This window comes from Mangifera indica, chromosome 4, assembly GCF_011075055.1.
Source record: "Mangifera indica cultivar Alphonso chromosome 4, CATAS_Mindica_2.1, whole genome shotgun sequence".
Taxonomy (NCBI): Eukaryota; Viridiplantae; Streptophyta; class Magnoliopsida; order Sapindales; family Anacardiaceae; genus Mangifera; species Mangifera indica.
The window spans coordinates 4,798,489-4,813,636 of record NC_058140.1 but is presented as its reverse complement, the minus strand read 5'-3'; the positions used below and the strand labels follow the sequence as shown (position 1 = coordinate 4,813,636).

The following is a 15,148-nucleotide window of genomic DNA, read 5'->3' as shown; positions in this document are numbered from 1 at the left end:
GAAACAAGCCTTCTGTCAATGGTATTTGAAATTCTATCAAGTTATCTCTTCTTTCGATTTCACAGAGAAATCATGAATCAATGCATTTGCCAAAAGGTTAGTGGGAGTAAAATTTGTTTCCTTGATTTATATACAGATGATATATTACTTATAACTAATGATAAAGAGTTGCTCTATGAGATGAAACAATTCCTCTCTAAAAATTTTGATATAAATGACATAGGTGAGGTGTCTTATGTGATTGGCATTAAGATCCACAGAAACAAACCTCAAAGTATTTTAGGTTTGTCTCAAGAAACTTATATCAATAAAGTTCTAGAGAGATTTCAGTTGAAAGATTGTTCACCAAGTATACCACCAATTATAAAGGGTGCTAGGTTCAATTTGAACTAATACCCTAAAAATGAACTTGAAAAAGAACAAATGCAAAACATTCTTGATGTTTCAATTGTTAGAAGTCTTATGTATGCTCAAGTCTGCACAAGGCTTGACATTGCATTTGTTGTTGGGATTTTAGGGAGATATTAGGGTAACCTAGGTATAAACCACACGGGAGTTGAAAAAAAGTGATACGGTACCTTCAAGAGACCAAAAAGTATATGCTTATATATAGACGGACTGATAATTTAGAGGTAGTTGGTTACTCTGATTCAGATTTTGTTGGTTATGTTGATTCAAGAAAATCAATATTTAGATACATATTTTTGTTTACTGGTAGAGCCATATATTGGAAGAGTGTCAAGCAGTCATTGATTTCTACATCTACCATAGAGACTAAGTTTGTTCCTTGTTTTGAGGCTACATCACATAGTCTATGGTTAAAGAGTTTCATATCTAGGCTTACGATTATTGATTCTATTTCCAACCCAAAAAAGATTTATTATAAAAATAGTAGTAAAAGTAAACATATCGACATCAAGTATTTAGCCATTAAGGAACATGTAAAAGAGATTAAAATGATCATTGAATACATCAATATTGAATTGATGATTGTTGATCCTTTGATAAAAGGCATGGCGTCAAAGAGTTTTAAGAATCATGTAGAGCGAATAGGAGTTAGTCTCATGTTGTAATTATGATAAGGTTGGTTCCATCGTATGATTGATGTATATACATTTTATGAATAATAAAACTTTTATTCAATATTCAGTTGATTTGTTTTCTCATTTTCATGTGCACAATTTTGTTGAGAATAACAATTAATTTTGGACCTAGAATAAACATAAAGTTTCCTCATTAAGTTATAAAGAAATAGATGTATCGTGATACATGAAAGATTATACTCATTCTTAGAGGACTTATAACCGTGATTCATGTATTTTATTTCTTTACTTCAATATGTGAATTTTGGATTACGGACCAAGTGTGAGAATGTCAATTTCCCTTCATTTTGGTAATTGCCTTGTCATTTTGGTAACTACTTAAAACAATTAATGGTTGAGTGGTCCATAACTCATTCCCCTTCACATTCTTCAGTTTACATCTTTATGGTAGGATGTATATTAAGTCATCTTCAAGGTCCTTGGGTGAATGATTTTAAAAAAGAAAAATATACATACACCATATTCTGTAAAAATCAATTCACTTAGAAGACAACATACAAATATGTTCTAGTGGTATATTTGCAACAAATCATCTAGCAATAGTGGAAGGTTAGTGTTTATATTTCGCAGTCATAAATATTTTGGTTTCTATCTTGTATATTTGTGATTGTGCATAGATAGAAACATTTATTTATGTCCGTCAAGCTGAACTACCCGTCATCTTTTTGTTAATCTCACAATTTCAAGTATTTCCAAATTTTCTCCCTTTTATGTTTTATGTTTTTTTTCTAGGTTGTATGTTGAAGCTTAGTACAAATTAATTTAAATATTAAATTTTAATGAACTTTTCTCCTTCAAGCCATATATAAGATTTACAAATACAAACAACATATATTACTATCAAGAGTCAATTTTTTAGTATTTCTATATTTCGATTTAAAAAAAAAAGGTAAGGGATTAGAAACTTAAAAGCAAGGATTGTGTTGCATCATATATATGAAAGAGTATACAATAATAATGTATTTGATTCATCAAATACAATGGTATAAAAAAAAAAAGGAACCATCGAATTAATTGATAATATTAATTGTAATTGAAAATTTTGTGAAAAATTACAAAGAAGGGGTTTCATTAACTCCTAATGTAGCCCACTTTGACTATAACAAACCGTATGTATGTTTGTATACATTTATTCTATATTTTATCAAATTCCTAGCTTTTTATTTTAGTAGTCTTCAGGATTTTTTTTTATGCCTAATTATTTTCTATTCTCTGTCTTGGTGTAGTGAAAATTGGTGAAATTTTATGAGCACACGAAACTATTAACAAACTTCCCAATGGATGATGATGTGATCAATTCTCCATATGGAAGTGGATTTGAAAACTTGTTGAGGGTGTCAAAGCATTCCTATAATTGTCATGACTTTGTTTTTGCTTTGGTTGATTGGTATGAAAGAAGATCTTTTTATTTTATAATAGGTGTAAATAATAGGGTTAAGTTATATATAGATTTGATAGATATCTTATACATTTTCAGTTTTTCAATTGTTGGCCAGCCTCTTGTATGGGTCAAAACACATGCAACTAAATTTTATAAAAGATTTTTTTCCAGGATCCCAAACCTACATTCCAAAAGTAGGGGTTTTAAATTGGGTGCTTTAAAAACTTTTGCTTTGGATCAAACATATCCTTTAGAAACCAAGGATATGACAACAGTATTATTTCTTTCAAGTTGTACAATTTTTTCAAACTCTTGTATAGATTCTATGAAAAGTTTATACGGTGTTTTTCTAGAAGAGATTTAAGAAATAATAGAATACGCTTGGGGAGACGCATGTTTGGTGGAAATCTACCATAGATTGTTAGAGGACAATAAAAATCATGTTGGCATTGATGGTTGTATGACTATTTTAATGGTAAGTGATTTTTAGCATTTATTTCTTTTTTATCTTTGTGATATAGGTTATTGTGCAATTGGTTTCCACATGATATTTGGAAGATATTAACTCTTCTTTTCTTGGTTTTTTTTTTTTTTTTTTGTGCAGATTTTTGCGTTGGAGCATATTCCAAAGTTGTTACCTTTGTTTGATTTAAACAATGATCAATGACCAAACACCTTCCCTCTGTTAGATGGATGGGGGCAACTTTTACAAAGGTTGTTAAGAAAAGTTTATGGTACTCCATAGATGGAAAAAAATCATAAAAATTTTTGATAACCTTACTTTTGTTTATTCATATAAACCTAGTTCTCTTTGTTTAGTGCATCTTGTGCCTTTGGCAATATTTCTATTGAATTAGGTATTTTTGTGTACAGGAAGACATATGGTGCCCTTATACAAGTTTGGCTTTGGGAGATATGCCAATGTCTTATAAGAATAAAAGGAATATGACTTTAGCAATCGTCTAACTATTTCGGGTTGAAGTAAATGGCATAATACATGCACTGTTGCTCAATAACTTTAGCTTCAAGTGATGCGAAACACTCACCGAACTCCCTAAAACACTATTCAATTGTATCTATGAACCAATGCAATAAAACCTCAAGGCAAGCAATCAAAGACATATGACATTGGTTTCCACTATGCCATATAGGAAATAAAGGCACATTGCATTACTTATTTTGCATGATGAAATTTAGTTATAATTTGTAATCTATACTCTATGTTCATTCTTGACTAAGCTAGTAACAATTTGAAAAGATGGTTTTAATCTTTCATTTATGTTTTAAAAACATTAGAAATATTAAATTAAATTGAATGGAAAACAGAATGAAAACTATAAGAAAAAAACTTTAATTTAATTTTAAATTTTTTTTACTATTTTATTTTTAAAAAGAGTATCGTACGATACAATATAATATTTAATATGAAAAATTATGTTTTCAATACACAATACAATACGTGATTCGATCCCCATGGTTTGCCAACGAATTCATCTCACAGAGGGTAAACTACTTTTTTTCAAACATTTAACACCGCAAGGATTAGCTTGGTGGTGTTTTGGGGCAGACTAATATTCACCTTTGAATTGACTTAAATGTGCTCTTTAAATGGTTGCTCTATTATCCCCAAAATACCCTTAAACTTATAAGTGGTTTTCCTATTATCCCCAAAATTACTAAAAAGGAGTTACATTAACTCTTAATGTAGCCCACTTTGATTCGAACAAACCATATATATGTTTGTGTATTTTTGTATATCTTTATTCTATATTTTATCAAATTCCTAACTTCTTATGTATGCGGTCTTAAGGATTTTTTTTATGTCAAATTATTTTTTGTTCTAGTCTTGGTGTAGTGAAAAATGGTGAAAATTTATGAACACATGAGACTCTTAGAAATCTTCTTAGTAGATAATAATGTGATCTATGTTTTACATGGAAGTAGATTTGAAAACTTGTTGAGGGTGTCAAAGCATTCCTATAATTGTCATGACTTATTTTTTGCTTCGGCTGATTAGTATAAAAGAAGATCTTGTTGTTTTAGACTAAGTGTAAATAAAAGGGTTAAGTTGTATATAGGTTTGATATATATCTTATACATTTTGGGTTTGCCAATTGTTGGTCACCCCTCGTACAAGTCAAAACATGTGCAACTAAAAGTTATGAGAGATTTTTTTTCTTTTTAGGATACCAAACTTGCATTTCAAACGTAGGGATTTTAAATTGGGTGCTCTAAAAATTATTGCTTTGGATCAAACGTATCTTTTGGAAACTAGGGTTATGACAACCATATTATTTCTTTTAGATTGTATAGTTTTTTTGAACACTTTTATAGATTCTATGAAAGGTTTATATGGTGTTTTTCTAAAGGAGATACAAGAAATAAGAGAATATGCTTAGGGAGAAGCATGTTTGGTGGAAATCCACCATAGATTGTAGGAGTACAATAAAAAACATGTTAGCATTAGTGTTTGTACAATTGCTTTTATGGTAAGTAATTTTTAGTTTTTATTTCTTTTTTATCTTTGGGATATGGTTTATTGTGCAATTGGTTTCCAAATGATATTTGGTTGTTGTTTAACTTTTCCTTTCTTGGTTTTTTTTTTTTTTTTTTTTTTGCAGATTTTTGCTTTGGAACATATTCTAAATTTGTTGCCTTCATTTGGTTTAAGTAATGATTAACGAGCAAACACATTTCCTCTTATAGAGGGGTAGAGGCAACTTTTACAAAGACTATCGAGAAATGCCTACGATACTCCACAAATGGAAGAAATTTTGGACAACTTGACTCTTGTATGTTCATATAAACCTAGTACTATTTACTTAATACGTGTGTCTTTACTAATATTTGTAATTAATTGGGTATTCTTGTGTGCATAAAGACATTATGGTGCGACCTTAAATAAGGTCAGCTTTGGGAGATATGCCAATGTCTTATAGGAATCAAAGGCATATAATATTGGCTATCATCCAACTATTCTAGTTGAAGTAGGAGGCATAATACATGCACTGTTGCTCGGCAACTTTAGCTCCAAGTGATGTGAAACACTCTTCAAACTCCCCAAAACACCGTTCAACTGTATCCATGAACTTTTGCAATAGATCTTTAGGTCGAGCAATATCATTATGATAAGGTGAACCTGGTGTGGGTTTTATCGTTGCAACATAAGGGGTTGCCCATATGTTGGTTCAAGTAGACCATATGGACATATTTATGGACCATGCAACAGGGTTAGGTGCTTTAATGGTTGGTATAGGAGACCATAATGAGCAATGTGTACACTAAAGGGTGACCTGTCGGTTGAGGGTGCAGACTAGATGTATGTGTATGGACTGTGTAAAAGTAAGTAGAATGGATTACCGCACAAGATGGAATAGGGCTATGTTATTGATCAAGTTCATTTGTGTAACTCATGTATTCTAAGATGTCTCTATACCATAATGATTTCCTCTTCTCCATTGACAGAATCAAAATAGGAGTGATAACATCCTGCCAAACATGACAATTTCTAAGTTATAACAAAATTCATGGTTTTTAAGGACAATAACAAATAATTGTCATAATGTACCAAAGAAGCTCCAAAGATGGTGTCAATGTGCTCCGACCTTGGGTGTTGGGCAATCCTCTACTTTGCTAAAAGTTTCATATATCCACAATTGCATCTGAGAAAAAAGGTGTTTGATTAATAAAGTTGTTGCACATATTTGTAAAATATAAAAGCGATATATCCTATTAACACATAATAAGGTTACTTGAAATGCTATTATGCATCTCGTTAATGCATAATTTTGCACTTCGATGTCCTCATTGTACAAAGGAAATTTCTCTAAAAAATCCTCATAGCTCTTGTCCATCCCTCAACTCGTGGACTCGGTAATCGTCTAAACCATTGTCTCCTTTGAAAACTTATTAAACACATCCCAATCATCAAATAGAAGAAAAATATGATCAGATATCACTTTTTGATTATCTGCTCCCAACAATCCATAAGAGAGAAAATACAACATAACTAATTTTACAACATCCTCATCACAATTGCCCCTATGATTGAGACAAATGCTCAGTCTAGATCGCAATATGACACATGTTTGGTGCCTAAGAAGTATCTCCCTCTAAACAGTGCTACCTTTATTGTCATTACATAATCACAATATTTGCCTCCCTAAAAAAACCCTCAACCTCGTCACCAATGCGAATTCAACAGGGTTGAATCTACAATCCACCCTATTAAGCCTAAACCAAAAATCCTCTCTCGACTCCCTTTTGTTCACTTGCCGAAAAAGTATTGAGTGCATAAGGGTCGCACTATAGCCATGTACTTTAAGATCCAAATAATGTCCAAAGAATGTTTGCCTAAACATTTCTTTCTGGGCACGATTTGGCTTTGCCCTAATGTGCTTTACCATGTCCTTGTGGCTATGGACGTTGACCGTAGCCCTGAAATTATGAGCATCATGGTACTGTATTAATGGGAAATTTTTGCCAAAATGAACTTTGGATTATTAATTCATTAATTAAAATATAAAAATGCATGCAAAAAACATAAAACCTCATTTTGTGAACAGTGATTTTGGCATGTTTGCATGTGCATGTGTCAAAGACTATTTTTAGGTGCTTGCATGCAGTTTCCTTTCCATCGACGATGACTGTTTTGTTCATTTCCAAACAAATCACAAGTGTTAAACGACAAAATATGCTAAATAAATCATCACAATACCATTTCCAAGATTTTCCATCCAAAAAACTAACCAAACTAATGTTAATTCAACTGATTTAAGGTTTAACACAAAAATCCCTAACTGTCACCTACATTGCCACCACTGGCCCCATTTCATCTATTCCTACTTCAAACCACTACAGACCTAAGGATTTAACATCTATCTAACACTATCATTTAACCAAAAATAAAAAAACATTTCGATAAACATTTGACTAGACAAGAAAATAATCAAGAAACTTTTGAAGCTTACCTTTGATTCCATTTCAGAGTGTCGTGCTTGCCACATGTACACTTTACAAGATCAGAGTGAATTTTGTCATCGATTGCTTTGTTTGTGAGTGTTTTGCATTTTAATTTCTATCGTATGAACCACGTTTGTGTTTGTGTTGTTTTGTTGGCACTTGACTTTTGGGCTACTTTTTACATTAAAGGCAGAGTCGGGAAAGACTATTTAATATGCTTAAATAGGCATAATGCAAAATGCGTTGCCTAATTTTATGTAGGAACCAACTTATTTGCCCATTTTATTTAGTTTCCTATTCTTTCTAATACCTCTTCTTTAATCACTAAATATTGAATCAAATTTATCACTCACAGTGATAAACACAAAGGATACCCATTGGAGAAGAATATAAACCTGCTAGCAAAGCTCCTTCAAAGGAGTGAAAAATTAAGTCCTTTTAATGTTGTCTGTTTGAGGTTTTCATTGATAGTGAAACAAGAGATTAAACACAAGATACATACAAAATTCAATGTGAGCAAGGGAGAAAGCTGGAGAAAAAGATGGATCACATTCACATATTGGCATATGAAAAAAGAAACGGTCAAGATGCTTGCGATGGGCAAGCTTTAGCAGCGGCTCTCTGCAATGCCTTCAACCTGTTAGCTTCCATTCGAGCTTTCTGTTCCTCTGTGATCTCAACTTCATCCCTGCCACTACCTCCATTATTCCCCACTTCACTTATTGATCCATTTCTAGAGCTACCATTAACAACATCCTCACCAACCATCCTACTCTGCAAGGCCATACATAAAAATGCTTGGTGTAGTTATGTCAAAAATTTGATAAAATGATATACAAGAGTTCTATGAAGAGGAATTCTAATAAGCCAATGCATGTATTGCAATACTAAGCATACAAGACTTTATATAGACATTTTAATGCAGTGATAAACTAACATTTGCAAGATTTTCATGAGATGAAAAACTGCTTTTCAGAATTTAAAATTACCAAATGATTGCTCAACAAGTTAGCTAACCACCAGAAAGTTGAAAAATACATAAAGAATGAAACAAAAGAAAACTTTCAACAAACGAGAATAAATTAAAAAAGAAAACACCCACAGGCCTCCTTTAACCAATTGCTATGCAATCAAAATAAGGAATCATTTCTTCCTATTATATTAAGCCAACATGTTGAAAATATCTTAGGCAGCTAAATGGAGATTTAAGCAATTTCTAATTACTAAAGAGTCATGTATATTAAAATCTATGTGGAATAAATTTTCTCAAATAATATAAGAAAATGAAATCCAACTTCAACAGCCGTATAAAAGTATATCTTTAGTTTGATGATAAACCATTTACCTTAGTGCTAAATATATAGAGCTAGAATTAAAAAATCTATCCAAAATCATTCAATCTTGCTTATCACACTGTAAAACATGTCGCAAAGAAACTATTATTATTGCGTTAGGGTTTGAGTATGGCAATTAAATTTTTAGCTGTTACATAGAAGTTATATACTCTTGTTCCCAACCAAATTACATTAAAGAAGTCTAACTATATAAATTGTAATGAGCATCTAAAGCATTGCTCATAGACAACCCAATAACACTACTATCAAAAAAGAAACAATGATGCATTAGTGATCTGATACTTGGGAAATATGAGTTTAACAAGAGTAAATCAGTTCTTATATGATATGCTCTCTAAACAAATTAGAGTAATGAAGCAAAATTTACACCTGCTTGGCTGATGTGGAATTTGATTGAAAAAGATGAAAAATAAAACAGACTTCTTACCGTAGATAGCATCTAATTACCTTTCAGACACGAGACATCATTAATTTAATCACAATCTCTTAAAAATCATGAACACTCAATTCCAAGCAATCAATGTCATCCATAATTAGGAAAACAATAGCATTTGTATTTTGAATTATTTTCATTTTTTAGAGTAAAAGAAGAAATCCTGAAAAAAAAATCTATTTGAAAGAGATACTTACTTCAGTAGCTTTCTTGTAAATCTCATCAAGTAGGTCTTTATGAATATCATCAGCAGCATCAGTGTTAGAAGATGGATCTTGATGGTGATGAAATGCTCCGTCAGCGCTCACAGCCTCATCAGGTGCTGAGAGACATTAACTATTCAACAACAATCTAAAAGAAAAGAAAATACCAGTCTCGAATCTTTTATCACATTGGGTTATTGTACTGCCTTAAAAACTACTTTCATAACAGGAAATGTCAAGAGAATATTTATCGTCTAGAACATACATTGCTCTCAAATGGACACAACAGCTTGATGTAAAACAAACTAGAGAATTTTAAGGAATTTTATTTTACAAAATACTACATTTACACAAAAAATATCCCAACTCTGCATCTTATGTGGTGTGACAGTTAATTTATCAACACTACAATAATGTTGAGATGATGTGTTAAGCAAAGTGACCATGCCAAATGAACTGACACATTACTTGAGACATGAAGTTTGGATGTTAGCTTAGCAAGTGCCACATTAATATTTCCTGTTTTCTTAGGATTTATTTTCCTGAGTTGAACTAGTAAGGTTAGTTTAAAAATTCCTAATGGAGTTTCAATTTATTTCTAACTTAGTTTTGTCCATTACAAATATACTAGGTAGCACAGAAACGAAAACGTGGAAACGTATTTTCTTAAAAAAGTAGGAAACGGAAACGTAGGAAAACGTGTAAATATAAAAAATATAGGGTTTTTTTTTATAAATATGAAATTTTTATAAAAAATACAATAACCTATATTTTAATTAAAAAAATACAACAATTGATTTTTTCCAACCAATTTAAAATAACATATAACAAAATAATTTTATACCAAAAATAAATTACAAATTCAAGTTCTTGAAACATGTATGTATAAATTAAATCAATACTTATATATTCATCTTTTAAAATGAAAAATAAACATGTATATAAATCAATATATTTTATCAAAATATATTGAATGTTGTCCTATTTTCAAAGAGAATGAATGTTTCCAACGATAATCTCGAGGACAAGCAAAAAGAAAATTCTGTTTCAAAGATGTTTTTTTATATTCTTTCATTTTTACCAATTCCTATAACATTCATTCTCTTTGAAAAACATACATTGTTCCATAATTAGTTTTTTTATGCTTTCTTGGTGAGTTTCTCTGCTAATATCCAGTATTATATATGCTGCCAAAATTTACATTTTTTTTTGCTGGAACAAATTAATTTATTGAGACACCCAGCAAAAGAAGAAGACGCCCATGACAGTAAAGAAGAGAAGAAGACGCCCAACAGAAGAAGAAGACGCCCAGCAGATTGACGGCAAAGGAGATTGACAGCAAAGAAGAGAAGATGCCCAAAAAACTATTTTTTTTATTTACTTTCAAAATCCTTTCAGAATCCATTTATGTTACACTTTCAAAATCTTGGTATGCATAGGAAACTCTTTCTGTTAAAGAAACGCGTTTCCCTTTTATCTAAAATTACCGAAACGTCCCCAAAACGTTTCGTACCAGTTTCGGGCCGTTTCGGAAACCGAAACGTTTCGGATTCGTGGAAATGCACACTGCTATGCGTTTCCGTGCTTCTTAGCAAATATAAGCCTAACCTAGACTCATTAAATTAATTACTGAAACCAAAGAATTTTTCTACCTCATTTATCTATTTCCCTCCCCTTTATTTTCTCTTTTATAGTTCCCTCTCACAGCCACAATGCTTTTTCTGCATTAATCTGGATAAAGCAGAGATTAAATAGGTCATGAATAGACAGGCCACTGAAACACTAGAATTTCAACAGGACAGGTAAAATATGAGGCCACCAAATTTCAGTTTGAGTTCAACAACATTTATCTACACTCACAGCAGAAGAATTCTATCATAAGACAGCTCTCTCTCTCTCTCTCTCTATATATATATGTATATATTATCCACTTCATAATTACTTGTTAGTGCTGTTACAAATACTAGGAGATCATAGTATTTCATTGCCAGAATATTTGACATTCTTTATGTCCAATTAATGTGCAAGCAGAAAGATCTTTAATAAGCTCCACTTCTAGGGGGACTGACTGTAGAATCCAGAAACTTCCCTGTACAATAGAAAACCACTTTCCCTAACTTAAAACCACACCTATCTGTCTTTTGTTCCACGTATTCCTAAATATTCCCTTAAAACAATAGAATCACAGCCCACATTCCGCAAGCAAAAAGACACCAATCAAAGTGAGTCATGTTAACAATAAAAATGAGAACTGCTCAGATACCTTGTTCAAAAGTTTGACCATTATTATCAACCGGAGATTCATGCAACTTTGTTGGATCCCCTCCAGCAGCAATTCGCTCCCTTAAATCTCTAACACACATCTGCTCAGGAATGTGAAGAAAGTCAATAAATGATAGATTTATAGGCATGGTATGTACGTTAGCCACCATATGATGCATTAAAAATATCACATGTTCTTTAATTGGGCTCAAGTTAGCAATCTGTGAAGCATTTTGCAATTCAACAAATTAATGTTATTTCAAATGGTACAACACATTTGACATGATAAGGGTTTAATGATGTCTATAATTCTCCCTCCTGGACATAATGCTTCCGGATGTAAAATCACAAAGGAATAGCTGATTATTACTTGAACTAACGCAAGAAAGTACTAGAACTGCAACAGAAAGTTTCAAGAAATGAAAAGATAATAATGATGAGAGAAACACCAGTTAATAAACAAGTTAGCACCGATGGGTAAACTTGTTGAGACATCTGCAGACCCAAATTTGAAGATAAGAATAAGTCCAGTAAGAAAGCTTAATTATCTGACTGTTAATGAGACCAAATATCACTTTCACAGTCAAAGCAATTAGCATAAACAGAATCGTAACTAGCTTCAATCAAGCTGTGCGCAAAATTATGAGATAAATCAAACAAAATGGTTGGGGAAAACACTTTCTTAAAAGAGGGTAACTCTTCGGATATTGTATGTTATTCTAATGCTAATTGAGCAGGTTACAAAGCTCAAGTCAGGTCTATCAGTGGCTACTGTATGTTTCATGGTGACAATTTAGCTGCTTCAAGGAGAATGTGGTGGGTAGATCCAGTACAGAGTCAATACCTTGAAATGCCCAACATTGCCCAGGAGCTTCTAAGACTAAACAACCTATAAAAGGACTTAAGAGTTGATATCAAAGGACACTCTGTTAAGTTATATGACAACCAAGCAGAAACTTATATAGCTTTTAATCCACTGATATATTAAGCATTAAACACATAAAATTAGATTGTTACTTTATCTGTGTGATTGTTATGGTAGGAGAAATTGTTGTGCTTTTTGTCAATTCAAAAGATATCTTTGTTCCGACTGGGACGGGTGAGCGTCTATTAGTTTATATTAACTAACTGGTAATGTGAAGGGCTAGTTGTATTTTTTTTTAAACCAGTTTTCAGGTGGCCTTATTAATTACTGAGTCTTGAGAATTTTCTCAAGAGTTTGCAGGTAACTCTTGAGCATTTCTCCTAGACACAAAAAATATGTATAAGCCATTCAAGAAATTTCTATATTTTCATTTTCACCAACAGATTTTTGAATCTAAGGCGCACAGTGTAATTCTAAGTAAACACAATTTTGTTCTACTAGTACATCCCATGAACTGATTTTAATCCAGTGCATTTTGTATGAAACAGAAGTATGTCCAGAGTCTTAAAAAAAAAGGAACACTTTGATAGATCTTGTGATGATAGCTTCTGTAGATTCTTATCAGTTTCAATGTGTTTAATCAAAAACGTAAGATGATATACGAGTGAAAATTAGTATGAGCGAAAGCAGAGACAAAAAGAATACATTGTGTCAAGGACTGGAAAAGAAAATATTAAAGAGATGGGTTATCTGGTTAACTTGGAATGAAATAACATGTGGTCATTTTCCCTAGATCCCTATTTGTTTTACTTATTATATGCATCTTCTGTTACTGGAAGACATCACAAAGCATATTGATATCGATTTCAATAGATAGGCATTGAAAAGTAGACACTTGAAAGAAGTTTCAACTGACTTAAGAGATTTAAATACATGACAATCATATTTGCAGTATTTAATATAACCACAAAATTGAAATATAAAAACATGGCAAACCTTTACACGCTTTGAGGCAGCAACTTGTTCCACCTTCTGTATAAACTGATCAAACGAGTAATAAGGCAGCAAATGAGAGTGCCACTCACTGTATAAGCCAATTAAGCTCCCCAAATCACTAACCTACATAGAGACAGAGGGAGAATTATAAGCATTATAGAACTAAGTGATTCACAGGATTTAAAAAAACAGAAATTTGAGAGAAATGAGAAATCATAATTCAAAAAAAGAAACAAAATTAGAGAGAGGGCGGATTGTAAGGATTATAGGACTAAGTGATTCATAGGGTAAAAAAAGAAACAAAAAATAAGGGAGAAATAAGAACTCCTGATTCCTCATACAGAAAAAATATTAGCACGGTAGAAATGACAAGGCACAATAATCAAAGAAAACAATTAGCTTTAGTAGATAAATTTAAAAGATAAAAAATAAACTGTGAAGAGGAAAATAACCCATAATATGAACTTGCATTGAAGAATATAAAATAACATAAAACAAAAGGGCAGTGCAACTGCGGATACAAGATAAAGTAATTGGCTTGGTTGAGGTTTCAAGATAGGAAACGAGAGGCGAATCATTGCAGCCCTACTATTTTTGCACACAACCATGAATTTTTCTCATCAATAAATAAACATTGTCCTTCGCTATCGAAATAATTTCTCATACTGCCTGGTGTCCCACTAACAAATACAAAATAAGTTCATCTAGCTCACACCAAGCTAAATAGTAACGGTTCTTCCTCGTCAAACTAATGATGATGACCATTTTAGGTAATTCTTAAAAAGCATGCTTTCGTAATTCTAAAGTGTAATTACGGGTGATTTTTCTAGATAATATTTTTTTGCATTCTAGTGAAATACTCAAATGATCCATGATTCGAAAAAAAAAATCACTAGCTTATTGCATTCCATAATTAGTGAATTTTTTTTTTTTTCATTTTGAACAAATGAGTAATAAAGCCCTAGATGATTAGATCTGATTTAAAAAAAAAAAAAGAAAGGAAAGAAGGGACCTAAGATGGTGAATACCTCATGGCCACGACCCCGATATTTGAAGGCGCGAGGGAAGTGGCGAAGGACAAAACCAAGGCCATCGTCGGAAAGAAGAAGGTCAGGGGTAAGTTTAGGCCTGGCCCTCGAAACTTTCTTGGGCTTCTCCTGGGTAACCGATTTTGAAAGATTAACAGCGGCGCTTGTGTCATTAGAATTTGATGGGAGGGACTGGGAGGATGAAGGACAGTCACGAGACCAGTGACCTGGTCGTCCGCATTTGAAACAACCCGTAGGCGCTGCTTTTGCGTTCTCCATCACTATCTCTATTCCTTTCTATGGCGCCCTCTCTTGAAATCAGTCTATCTATTTAGATTTTTTTTTTTTCTCTTTTCGCGGGAATTATGAGCGGGAATTGCATTTTATGCCTCAGATTTGTTTTTTTTTTTTTTGTTTTTAATTTAAATAACCATTGTTGTGTTTATTAAAAAAATAATTAATAATTCCCACCAAAGATTTTTCCAGAGGCCAAATGACTTTGTCCCACCTAGGGCTGGACTCGAACCGAATCTGTTTGAGTTTGAGTTTGAATTCGATTC

The 15,148-nt window shown here is 32.2% G+C and overlaps 1 protein-coding gene across 1 annotated transcript; it reads right to left on the bottom strand.

Moving 5' to 3' along the window:
• Positions 1–7,842: 7,842 nt before the first annotated feature.
• LOC123213264 (TIMELESS-interacting protein) lies at positions 7,843–14,938 on the bottom strand. The gene is made up of 5 exons (XM_044632660.1): positions 14,589–14,938; positions 13,561–13,683; positions 11,701–11,800; positions 9,432–9,556; positions 7,843–8,220 (listed from the first exon to the last, which is right to left on the bottom strand). The coding sequence occupies exons 1-5, from the start codon at positions 14,865–14,867 to the stop codon at positions 8,029–8,031; spliced, it is 819 nt and encodes a 272-aa protein (XP_044488595.1). The 5' UTR covers positions 14,868–14,938; the 3' UTR covers positions 7,843–8,028.
• Between the last annotated feature and the right edge of the window lie 210 nt (positions 14,939–15,148).

Coding starts and splice junctions, on each gene's coding strand:
- LOC123213264 (XM_044632660.1), bottom strand. CDS start 14,867: ATGGAGAACGCAAAAGCAGCGCCTACGGGTTGTTTCAAATGCGGACGA. Junction 13,684..14,588: donor ATCGGGGTCGTGGCCATGAG/GTATTCACCATC, acceptor GTCTCTATGTAG/GTTAGTGATTTGGGGAGCTT. Junction 8,221..9,431: donor TTTACAAGAAAGCTACTGAA/GTAAGTATCTCT, acceptor ATGGCCTTGCAG/AGTAGGATGGTTGGTGAGGA.